The 12,425-nt window shown below is 34.6% G+C and overlaps 1 protein-coding gene across 1 annotated transcript in view; it reads right to left on the bottom strand.

Annotated features, from left to right (window-relative positions):
* The window catches only part of LOC124358092, a 119,579-nt gene that overhangs the window by 69,220 nt on the left and 37,934 nt on the right, over positions 1-12,425 (bottom strand). The window contains exon 4 of the mRNA XM_046810386.1: positions 872-949. Within this exon, the coding sequence (XP_046666342.1) occupies positions 872-949 (78 nt within the window). The remainder of the gene's footprint in view (positions 1-871; positions 950-12,425) is intronic.

The raw sequence follows: 12,425 nt of genomic DNA, 5'->3' as shown, positions 1-12,425 counted from the left end.
ATCTTACTTACTTAGATAATATTAAAAAGTATGATAAAACAGTATAGGGTCATCAAATGTTCCAACAATTATACATCATTTTTGTTTACATTTTGAAAATTTACTAGTAATTATAAATTACGCTTTGCGTTCAAGATGTCCAACAATGAAACTAGCAAAAACACAACATTATTACAAAAAGTAAATTAAGTAAGCTGTTAAAGTAACGTACAATGACTAAGTACTGTTCCTTGTAAATAAACTGAATTTTGAATAAACAGTTATTCTAAATTAAAAATAAATAAAGGACTAAATGTGAAAGTAAACATGTTATACTATCTAGAACGTTGCCATGGAATTAATTAATTCTCTTATCTGTTATACTAACAGTACCAGAAAAAATGACAAAAGTTGTCGTCATCCTAGTCGGGAATTCCCTAATAATTGAGGGACTCCGTCATTAATGCAAGCATACCGTTGACGTAAGAAATATTTTAGACATGTTTTATAAATAACTATATAAAATATAAATGTAATACAATCTAGAACATTGACATTACAATTAATTAATTATTCTATTTATTATACCAACTGTACCCGAAAAAATGACAAAAGTTGTTGTCATCCTAAATGGGAATTTGCTACATTGAGGGACTCCCTCATTAACGCAAACATACATACAGTTGATGTAATAAATATTTTAGAAATTTGTTATGAATAACTATATAAAATATAAATTTAGTACAATTTAGAACATTGACATTAAAATTAATTAACTTCCTCAAACATCAAACAAGTTGACAAGGAATGTTATGGAAACTACTGAAATTTGTAAAAAATATATTGGAATTTTTTTATAAATATAAAAATATAAAAAATGTTGGTAACTCACCGCCTACGGCTCGGGTGTAAACACTGTTGATGAAATCATCCCCGTAGAAGTGTCTCTGCACGGGCAAGCTCCACTGGCCTACAATCATGTTACCGTTTCAAGATGGCGACGTCAACATCCGGCGCGCAGCACAGGCGCTACTTTATTAAATCAAAGTCGGCGAGTTTCAATATTTGCAGCACACAGCCGCTGGGTCGGGAGCGCCTATGATTGGCAAATGAAAAGATTGCCCCCTCCTCGACCCCCTCCACCCCTCCAGTTTAACCCTCGGAGGGGCGGAATGTTGGCTAATATTACACAAGCAAAGGGTTTCCGGCGGATATCATAACTGCTAAAATTTTGCCTTTCATCGTCCCGGCAATTACTTACGGACCAGATGTACATCGGTCCATTCCGCTGTTCCGCTCGTGCCGGCTGACATGGGAACAAAAGTGTTTGTCCCAGCATCATAACCATATATATGGTGTCTTCCGGATTGCGGCTTGACAAAGAAGAATGCGGTATTGCCCAGCAAAGAGTTTCAATTTGCCTGAAATCTTGAACCGTTCAAGTCCGACATATAAAGAACTAAAAATTATTTATTGTACAAAATCCTATATACATAACACAAAACCCATTTTAACCTGCCTATATTACATCAAATCAATTTTTGTTACCTAATTTTTCAACGACAAACCATATTTCAAGTAAAAAGCAGGTAACATTGTGCATAGATGATTTGACAAGCGAGTAATGCTAGCGGATATGCTAACCAATTAATTAGTCCTAACTACGTAATTGAAAATTAAACAATAGATATGTTGTTTGGACATTAACTGGCTTCTAAAGCTTAAATTGATGTACAGTACAACTACTCTATTGGGAGGTTTATTATCAATGTCCATGCAGCATTCAAAAATAACATTGATATACAGCTTGATCTACAGTTACAGTATATTAGTAAGCGCAAAATGTGAAAAAAAGCTGCTTTGTTCTTTTTTCAAGGTCTAGAGAGATGTATTACTATTTTTGATACTGTTATATTTGCTTTCGGAGCTGTTCAAATGAAATAATATACTAACTTTGTATATCATTTTACCAATGTAATTTTAAATAAATATTTAAGAAGGAAATGAATTCATAAATTTGCCTTCTCGAGTTGGTGTCAGACTAATCAACAGTCTCCCTAAAGGTATGAAACAAAAAAATGAAAACAAAATAAAAGCTCACTTGAAAACTATTTTGGTGCCAAAGGCATTTTACTCTGTTAACGAGTTTATGATGAATTACTGAGACGATTAAGAGCACAAAAATTCACAGAATCGTATTGCCGGACCTGTAAACTGTAAGAGAGAAGTTTGAATGATGTCATGTACGTTTGAGTGGATCATTGTCAGCAAGAATGGTTAGGTTAGATTTAAGACGATTTTAATACAATTTGTATATTTTCACAATAAACGACAATATTATTGGTATAGTTGTGATTCTTAGCCAAATTCGATCTGCAAAAAAATTTCACTTTAACTCATTAACGATATTTAACTCAGGGACCGTTTGATGAACTTGCAACAACTGAGAAGCTCGTTATGCGATCTTGCGAGTAGACGATGATTCAGCAGAAACTAGAAGTTGCGCATGCGCCAGGTGCGAGCTGGAAAAGCGGAAAATACACTAGAGGAAAATTTGCATTTAATTGTCGACTCTCTCTAGCATAGCCTCACTTAGCTTATCAGATGCTACCAGAATACCGCCACTATTCATTTTATGTCTCCTTTATTAGTAGTGAAGAGTTTTTATTTATGTGTCCTGTTTTTTGTTGCAGATTCAGAATCTGCGCGGAGAGTAACTGTGGTTTTATAGCCTAGTGCTGTGGAGTCGTTACGCGTTGCTTGCGCTAAGTTCGCAGCCATTGTTTAATTTAATTCCGCGAGAGTTTGAAATGTTATCAGATCGCCACGTTTTGTTTTTTGAACAAGAAGGAAGACATCGGTCTGTACCTTTATCGTGCTTTTGTCTAAACAATTTTCCAATCGCTGTTATGTCCGAAAGGAAAAATATCTATGTTTAAGACATGTGAACCTAAAGTGCATAATGTAACGAAATTTTAATTTCGCTAAGGATTTTATTCGTGCTTTACAAAATCCAGAGAAACGCACAGTTTTGAAAATCCAATACCTTAGAAAGCAAATATCTACGTTTAGACATGTGGACCTAAAAATTTATAACGAAATTTTAATTTCGGAAAGGATTTCATTCGTGTTTTAGAAATGCCAGAGAAACGCACAGTTTTAAAAATCCAATACCTTACAAAGCAAATATCTACGTTTAGACTAGTAGACCTAAAAATGCATAATATGACGAAATTTTAATTTCGGAAAGGATTTTATTCGTGCTTTACTAATTCCAAATGCACACTTTTGAAAATCCAATACCTTAAGTACAAGACGTGAGTTCGCGCCCTTAAAAATGAAAACCGCCCATGACATAAATGTTACGAATCAGATACTAAAGAATATAAGTTGTTTATCCAAGGGGTTTGCATACAGCGCCGGGGGAGGCAATATCCGAGATACTGGACCGCCCCGCACCCCCCAACCACCTCCCCCACCCCCAAAGGCCGCCCTAACATTATCATACTAATGAAAGTGGACGCACAAAGCGGACTCTCAACTCGAAATCGAATTTCGACCTGTTATCGGCCGCCATTCAGCCCTCTTTTTGTTAGAAATTGGAGAGTCTTTGCAGATTAATTCACAAAACCCTCCCAAACCTTTCAATTTCCGTAGCCGTGGACCGTGTGTTGGCTTTATATCTTATCACACCGAGGGTGTTATTGTGCCTTTGTCCGAGCTCCTGATAAGGCCTTTATTTATTTGCCAGAGCCGTGTTGATTTGAATCGCTAATGAAAGTGGCAGAAATGTCACTTGCGTATTGTCATGACAGCGGATGGTAATAATAATATTAGAGATGTAGCCTCGAAAGGTGTTACATATATAAAATACAATAATACACATTTGAACACTTTTTGATCGGTTTTATTGTGTACAATGTACATTTCGAATTCGACGAATTCATCTTCAGGTACTTGTAGGTTAAGGTAAATGTAGTAAATAAATAATTGAAACCAAATTGTCATATGTTTTTAACTACCTTGGTGGCTAAATTTTATATTTAATTTTATATGTAATCAATTTACAATATGTAATACGTATTATTGTATATTATTATAATAATATAAGAATAAAAAATTATGTATCGATCCACAGTAAAAACGCCATGTTTACGTTTTCTTTTTTGCATATCCCTTAAATGTAATATATACTATTAGGGAATAGGAAAGAATATTGTTACAACTATATTGTATTTACATTCTAGAAGGTATTTTCTTATTGGAATTATTTATAAATTTAAAAACAAACCCTCCAATAATATAATTGTTATCAAAGTCTGATTATGTGTTTCTTGAGCACGAAAGGTCTCACAGAAATAAAAAGTATACTATTGGAGTATTTGTTTTTGGATTTACATAAATTGTATTTATTGATTAACTTATCGTATGAACCGAAATTATGAAAAAAATATACTAAACAATTTCCTTGACATCATAATTTTATTTTCGTAAACTTTGAAATTTCTATTTCGAATTCTATATTATACGATAAAACGCAGTGAAGACTGTAGGTCTATATACTGTGAATATCTAAAATGACAGCCTATTATTAGTTTAAACCTACATCATTTTATTTTAGTCATTGGGTATTTAATGAAACGAGCAATAAGGATTCAACGACTAATAAGGAACTCCTGGGTTTATCACATTTCTGTTTATAATAAGTTTTCATTAAGTGTAATGATCCCCTTAATGTGATTTTCTTCTACAAATCTGTAGCTACAATCTATCCACATAGTATTGGAAGCCAGCGCATCTGTAAAGAGAGCGCAGCGAGCGACCGGCGACTACGAGAGGACGATGCGAGCGTACAAATCACGTGAGGAGAACTGGATCTCGACCCCATAAGCCGCCGGATAATAGAAGGCATAAATCTGCTAGCGCATTAATTGTGGTAATTATGTAGCAGTGAGCCCCTCCCCTCCCCCCGCCGACAACGTATGCTAACCAAGTGACGAAGAGCCCGCGGGGAGTCACCGGATTGAATCCGAATCACGCGAACGCTGTTTCAATTATATCCAGAACTGAGGAATTATAAGATTATGCATGGAATGCTCGGAACCCCATCGATTCTGGAATGGAAATTTATTTAAATAGGAGCTGCAAATGTTTTAAGTCACGAGCTTCTTGGCGCCGAATCCCAGTTTGCCCCGTAGCCGGGAGTTCGGTTCTCCTGAAGTCCAATAAAATATTAGTGCGAGCAATTATTCACAATTATAGATCAGAAATCATAGTTTCAGTGTATAGCGATTCTTTTCTTTTACAGCAAATTACTACAAAAGTCACCTACAATTATAATGTCTTTGCTTGTAATCATCAAACATCCACCCTTGAATGGTGTGTGAGGTTCTATCTAAGCCAGCTTGAATAGATAAATAACGCATCTTTATCGCGAGACGCTTTCTTTTAATGCACAAGAAGCACATCGCGTATTAAATTGACTGGTGACCTGCAAATGAAGTTAAGGAAATGGTTTAGATTAATAAAATGTCTACCACAATTAATTTGATAATGTAATAAAAGTAAAGTGTTCAGTGTGAAATTTAACTGATTGAATTCATTCTTAAAGTTATAAGATTTAAAATTTATTTATGTACCACCTGTACACCACTAATTACAAAATAATCGCAAATTTTGTAATGTAAGTTCATTCCAATATGGCAGAAAAGAAGATACAAGACAGTTATTAACATGTGTAGACAGTAAATAGAAATAATCACGAAGAAAGGTCACATAGACACGCAACAATAGTGAATAGACAACAGCGACCACAAACAGTAAGATCAACAATATTGAAAACAAAACCAATATTGTATAGTGAAGTAGTGAAGTGAAGTAGGCTATAAACAGCATTAAACAATAAAAGAACTGTAAATAACTAGTAATAATAACAATAACATTCAAGTATAAATAACAATACAAAATTCCATGATAATAATAGTAAAACAATGAATAACAGTAAATAAACATAGTAATAATAACTTTAGCATCCAAAAAGCACTCAATATTTACAGAATAACATCCAACAAAAGAAGAGCAAAATCAGCACTAAAGAGGAGAGAAAGACAACAAGCATTAACAATGGTTCAAAAGTCATGGAGTTCACGAATTAATCTCTTTAGGGCAATCCTGCTGTATTAACCCAAAAAAGTCAATATGGGTGGTCCAATTATAGCCACGAGTTCAATAATAAGGAACCAACAACGAAAGTCCGACAGGACGTAACGAAAATCTACCGAACTAGACAATAAATTTCTATTTATTGCATCTTTGCAGCCACCATGACCTTTCAATCCAAAAATGAACATTCCTCCGTGGACTAAGAGGAACATGTGTTCCAAATTTTAAGTCTCTAGGACCTTTCTATACGTTCAGACAGATAACGTCATGGTTATAAAAAGGATATGTCGTATTCTTAATAACGTGTAATGCTTTTATTAATAAGATCATAAATGAGTATATCACTAACTGATGCACACTCAAATCAAAATCATGGTCACCCACACGGAACATTCTGTCTTTAGTCGTTAAACTAGCTTCAATTGGTACTATCTCACATTTACTAGTTCTTAATGACAGTTTTTTTTTTCAGGCCTGTACTCAAATCTGCACTGTACATATAATTCGTCATTTATATTCGGCATCTGTTAATATTAACGCTTCCTTAACTATCAGCTGTGATTATATTCACGAGTTGGGAAGTATTCAAGGATCTGCCCCCTTGTATTGGACGGTCACAATCCATCCAGTTCTAGCACTTCTCAGTCCAGTTTTTGCAGCGAATCCTAGTTATTGTTGTCGGAACCACTTCCTACTGGACGCCCGGAGGATGACCGCGGTCGCAGGGACAGGAGCCGCTCTCCAGGAGATCTACCCGCGCGACGGACCGAGACTGACGGGACGTGCCGCTGAACAATGTCGGGCGACCATTACGTTTTTGTCCCACCTCTTTAAGCAGTTAGGATATTCAAAGGAGCCGATTTTACAGCGCGTTAGATGCAAATCGGAGCCTCCCAATATCTTCGGACTCCAGGCTTCAGACCTAGCCTCGATCGCGTACGAGAGAAACAATCGGTAAATTTTAAAAGTCTGCTAAGCGTGAACGCAGCACAAGGTGAATGCTTTATTAACTTAGCAATAATTTCCTCATACAATCTTCTTCACGAAACACAATTAACCATCGCCGCCGTGGAGTCACGAGAAGAATGAAACAGATATTGCAATAAAACCTATCAGTTTGGCGCGGTACCCTAATGCAATTCGTGCGAGGGATGTATTATTCCGAATATCCGACTATCTGTAAATCGTATCGACTAACGAATTGTGTGTTTTTGTGTTTACTTTGATTCTTGAGGTATGTAAAATAATACATTTTAATGATTTACAGATCATGATGGTTTTACCGAAGGATTTGCCGTCCTAGATCATTATGATGAAGTAATCGATTTTTGTTACAACCTTATAGTAACAGACATTAAAGATGCTAATTTCTCAAAATACAGGGAAAATCGAAATTGTGTTCAGTTCCGAGAGAAGTACAGGTATTTAAAGTGATCACCGGACAATTTGTTAACCAGAACAATTAACATTCTGCAGGGCATTAACCAATAAGTAGCAATATGTGACCCAAGAGAACAAAATTAATAACATTATTTAAGGAAATTACGTTTTAAAAATTAAATATTACCTGCCTAAGGATATGGAAATTTAAATAGAGTTTGATTAGATTTTGAAAATATAAAAAACACACAGTTATTTTCAGCCGCTTTTCCGTTTCAATGCCTAGAATTCCACGTGGAAAGATCTAATAAAAAAACTATTTTGGTATCTCAAAGTACTGTGACTATCAAATTTAAAAGAACCCATAATCCAATCTTAAACTGATTAAAGCTAAATACATTGTTGCTCTTAAATGTGAAGGTTTATCTGAGGTAAATAAGATGTACCACGTCATCACTGACGCGTTTGTCACATTATTTGAATTTTAGAACGCAGTTAATGAGGTATTGAGCTATTATATACTCTGTATATCTGACAAATTTGATATCACTTTAAAAAGCATTTTTTCACCACCCTCTAAGAAATTCAAGTTTGGGAAATATTAGAGACAAATAACAAACAACCTAATAGTTTCGAGTCATAATTTCAGAGATCTACAACAGCTACAGTCACGTGACTGGTGGCGGTAAGTTATAATCTGAGGTTCTCGGTCAGTTACATGGCTGATGAACGATCGTCCAATTTCCATAGTGAGTAGTGTAGAGTGAGCCGGTAGCCGGTAGCCGGTAACCGGCCAGATTAGGCTAATCTAGCCGTGACCCGACCCGTATCGGCCGCTCTGCTCGCTAATTGAAAACTGACAATTAGAAATGCTAACAACGAGGAGTTGCAATTACACGGGTCTTACCGTGACCTATCGTCGGGTCTCCAAACAGCCGCCATTGTTCCCGCCTGCCTGCCCTTCTCACTTCTTAATTGTAGCCGAGACCGATTACCAAGGTAATTATTCAGCAAAACAGGAATTTTTCAGAGAGAGATAACGCTTTTTTCGCTGGTTAATTTGATAAAACAATAGAGGGCACTTTGCAGGCATGAACCCTTTTTATGCATTATATACGAAGGACAAAACAGAATTTCCTAGAACAATACACATGTAAACATTACAAAGTAGTATTTAATGTTGAACGTGGTGAAAAATTTGATTTTAGTTCCATAAGGAACATGCTGTCACAAGCATTATTATGACTTTATTTTTGGTCGTGGAACTATGAGAGATGTATGTTAAAGGTATTTATGTGCATACAAATCTTTCTTAGATCTTTACGTTTACAAGATAAATCAAAACGTGTTTGGATGCGTACTGACCTTATATTTAAAATCACGATTATACGACCAAAAATAAAAGTAAAAGAGTTTGAGATTTGATGTTTGCCACAAGCATTTTTAATGTTACCGAGTTTTTGGACCAATCAGGAGATTGACTTCGGAGGTGGAAAATTGGCAAATGGATGAAAGTTCCATGGATGTTGTTGAATTGTATGTTCCAGTGTGATCCTTATGTGGTGGGAATGTACAAAATGCAAGCTCTGAACTTTTAAAGTGATGACTCTACATGTAAATCATATCTGCAATAAACATGATGGTTGATTGATACTATTGGTTTTACACGGCTTTTAACAATTATTCTCTAACAACCACATAAATTATGTAACCATTGTTTCTTATTATTACAGATGAAACAATTGTTTTTAATGAAATATAGTATTCTAATAAAATATTGCTACGTATCAGATGAGAAAATTTCAAAAATGTGAAAACACTTGAATACGAAAGAGACTTTAACGCTGTGGAACTGAAGTCGTCGTAAGATGTCGGAATCATCAAACTTGTCGGAATGTCCAAATTGAATATTGTTTAACAGAACCGTTTTGACGGAACGTCAACCACATCCTGCGATTTATCGGGCTTACCGACATCAAAGTGACTCACCAAATAAGGAAAGGACCGCGCACGAAAGACCTGTGCGTCGTTGCCCACCTAAACAACGGACTGGCAAAGACTAGGAATGCGTTAATGTATTCAAGCAGTTTTTGTGGGCCCCGAGGGCCAGGGTGCCGGCCGGGGTGGTTCTGCGAACTGCATTGTGAGGGAGGAAGCTGCCGGGTCTACGACCACCCGCTGCTCTTGCCACTTTGTGTACGTTTTGAATACTGATCTATAGAGAGTCTGCAGCGCGGCTGTCTTCCTGGCGGCCTCGGCGTTGAGGCTTCTGGGGAGTTGACAACTTCGAAGGGAACTTCACAAATATCTACAACCTTCGTGTTAAAATATTCTTTAGTACCACCCAGTCATTCACTGATCTGTCCGCATCAATGTTTGTAAAACTACTATTAATCTCGAGCATTATCTAGATATGATGTAGAAACTAAATTTGATTGTATTAGTTACCCAGGAGATCCATTATACCATTACCAAAGATCATTCATACTGACGTCGTATCCTGAGGTCCTTTCATTTTTACCATTCAAATATATGCCATCTGACTTTTCACTCCACAGAGAGCAATCCGAGCCCTCACTTTTTACTGTTCCTCAATTTAAAGCACTGAACGAGTTATCTTCTGTGTAACTAATACAATGAAAGATATCACGTTCAAGTTGAATTCGACCGTTAGCTAGGAGAATGGGCAAACTGAAAGTATAATCATACAAATAATTCAACTGCATTTAGGAAGATGTAAATGTCATAACTTCACCACCTCTTATGATCTTGTTTTTTAATATGATTTAATATTGTTTAGTTCATATCTGTGTAGAAATACATGATACGGCAAACCAGCCTATAAATAGATAGATTCGTACGGATATAGATTCCTTTACATTCCCTTTCAGAGAAGTAGGCATTTAGGGCCACTTTCGCCCCTAGAGTTATAAGAATTTGACCTGGGGAATGTTTCAGGAAATCACTATTATTATGTAAGCAGCTGTGAATATACACTTCTTAATTAAGAATGTGTGGACAAGATATGGCCATGCATGTTACAAAAATGCTTTGGATTGTCCAAATTTGAAACACTATTATAATTTTTATTTGCATGAATCCGGGTGTTTTATTTCGAATTTACCGTATAAACATTGTAGTTAAACTATACTTTAAAAACACGATAGGATTATTGGGTTATTAATAAAGCTATGTGTTCAATGAGGAAAATTAACTTAAATTATGAGATCACTTCAAATCAGAAAACCCTAATTTTTGTGGTTCCCTGGCTTTCTGCAACCAATAATTAAAGATTGTATACGATTGTTTAAAATTAATTTGAACACAAAGGTAAAATATTCGATGATACGTAACAGTTCTATGCTTAAAAATGCTACACTTAATTTTATATTACTAATTCCTATGTTGTGTTGTGATTAAGAACTAATATTATTACGTGTTCAACAACTAAATTAACGTAGGCAATTCGTTTTAAATGAGTCTTATTTTCTTGCAACGATATAAGAATGGAAAATTAGGGGATACAGTGCTATTCGAATTAAGGCGCTCATTTGCGAAAGCGATAAAGATTGTTGATTCCACTTTTAGATAGTGATTTTGCTGGGGTAATTCCTAATTAACATACGGGGCGATACTTTAACACCAACAATGAAACGCGTGAACTACGTAATAACATAATATTAAAATTACGAGACAATGCGTTACGCCAACAGAAGTCCGGGACTGTTAAGACCTAATTTGGAGATGGCTGATAACTCAGCTGCCATGAAGAACGACTGCGGACATTGGAGACTAGGCAGCAGTCCGACTGCAGGTGGTTCAGTCATTCTAATGTACAATACTGTAGTTATCTCAATTAATGAGCCTAATTGGGTTAATTTGGCAGCCTATTATTGTGAAACGAGCCTTAATCATACACATAGCACCTTGTACCTGCATTTTGGCGGGTTTAGGTTGATGAACCCCGTTGTTTGAAGGACGCACAGGTGGGGTAAGGAGATCTGTTTTATTACTATGAATAAAATAAGTATTCAAACTAAGTATTTTACTTTGCAAATATAAAAAAAACGTTTGTATACAGGTAAAAATAGTGTTTGTATTAGGTTTTTATTAGATTAAAATGTAACACTGTACAGGTTATCTTAACGCTCCCTATTAGAACCAAAATACATGAAATAATAAATTGATTATAGTGAATGATTTATTCAACCTGAGAAGTTATTAACGTTTTATTAACGCTGAAAACAAAACGCTGGAAGACCTAATAAGGTTAGAAGTACTCTTTGTTATGTTGATGACCTTGAAACGTTACATTAAAACACCGCCAAACTGACTATTGTCTTTCAACAGTCTTAGAATAATTTTAAACTTCAAATGCGTAGAGATTTAAATTTATAAATGTTTCAAACCAGGTCTTTTCTGGAAATCAATTCTTAACAACATTTATACTTTCTAGCATAATAAAAATAATTATTAATTATTTTAATAATGTTGCTATACATAAGTTATTAAAATATTAATAATAATTATTATTAAAATATTATTCTATTATTAATTAAATATCATATTTATTAAAATTATTATTATTTAAATAAATAATAGTAATAATTCAAACTATTATTGAATTTTATTATTAATTAAATTAAAAATGTATTAAAATAATAATTTAATTTAATTAAGAAATAAATAATTATTAAATAATATAAAAATGATTAATTAAACTATAAAAATATAATAACAATTATTAGTATAATTAAGTATTAATTAAATTTTTAATTATACAATTTTAACAAAATTTCTATTTGCAGTTCATTCCAAATAACAAAATTTCTTGATATGCAATTAAAAATGTCTAGGCAAAAAATTTATTTTGATAAGTTACAGGTAAGTAAATGTAGTGTTAT

Source organism: Homalodisca vitripennis, chromosome 3 (assembly GCF_021130785.1).
Source record: "Homalodisca vitripennis isolate AUS2020 chromosome 3, UT_GWSS_2.1, whole genome shotgun sequence".
NCBI lineage: Eukaryota > Metazoa > Arthropoda > Insecta > Hemiptera > Cicadellidae > Homalodisca > Homalodisca vitripennis.
Note: the sequence above shows the minus strand (reverse complement) of the source record. Positions and strands in the feature narration are given on the sequence as shown.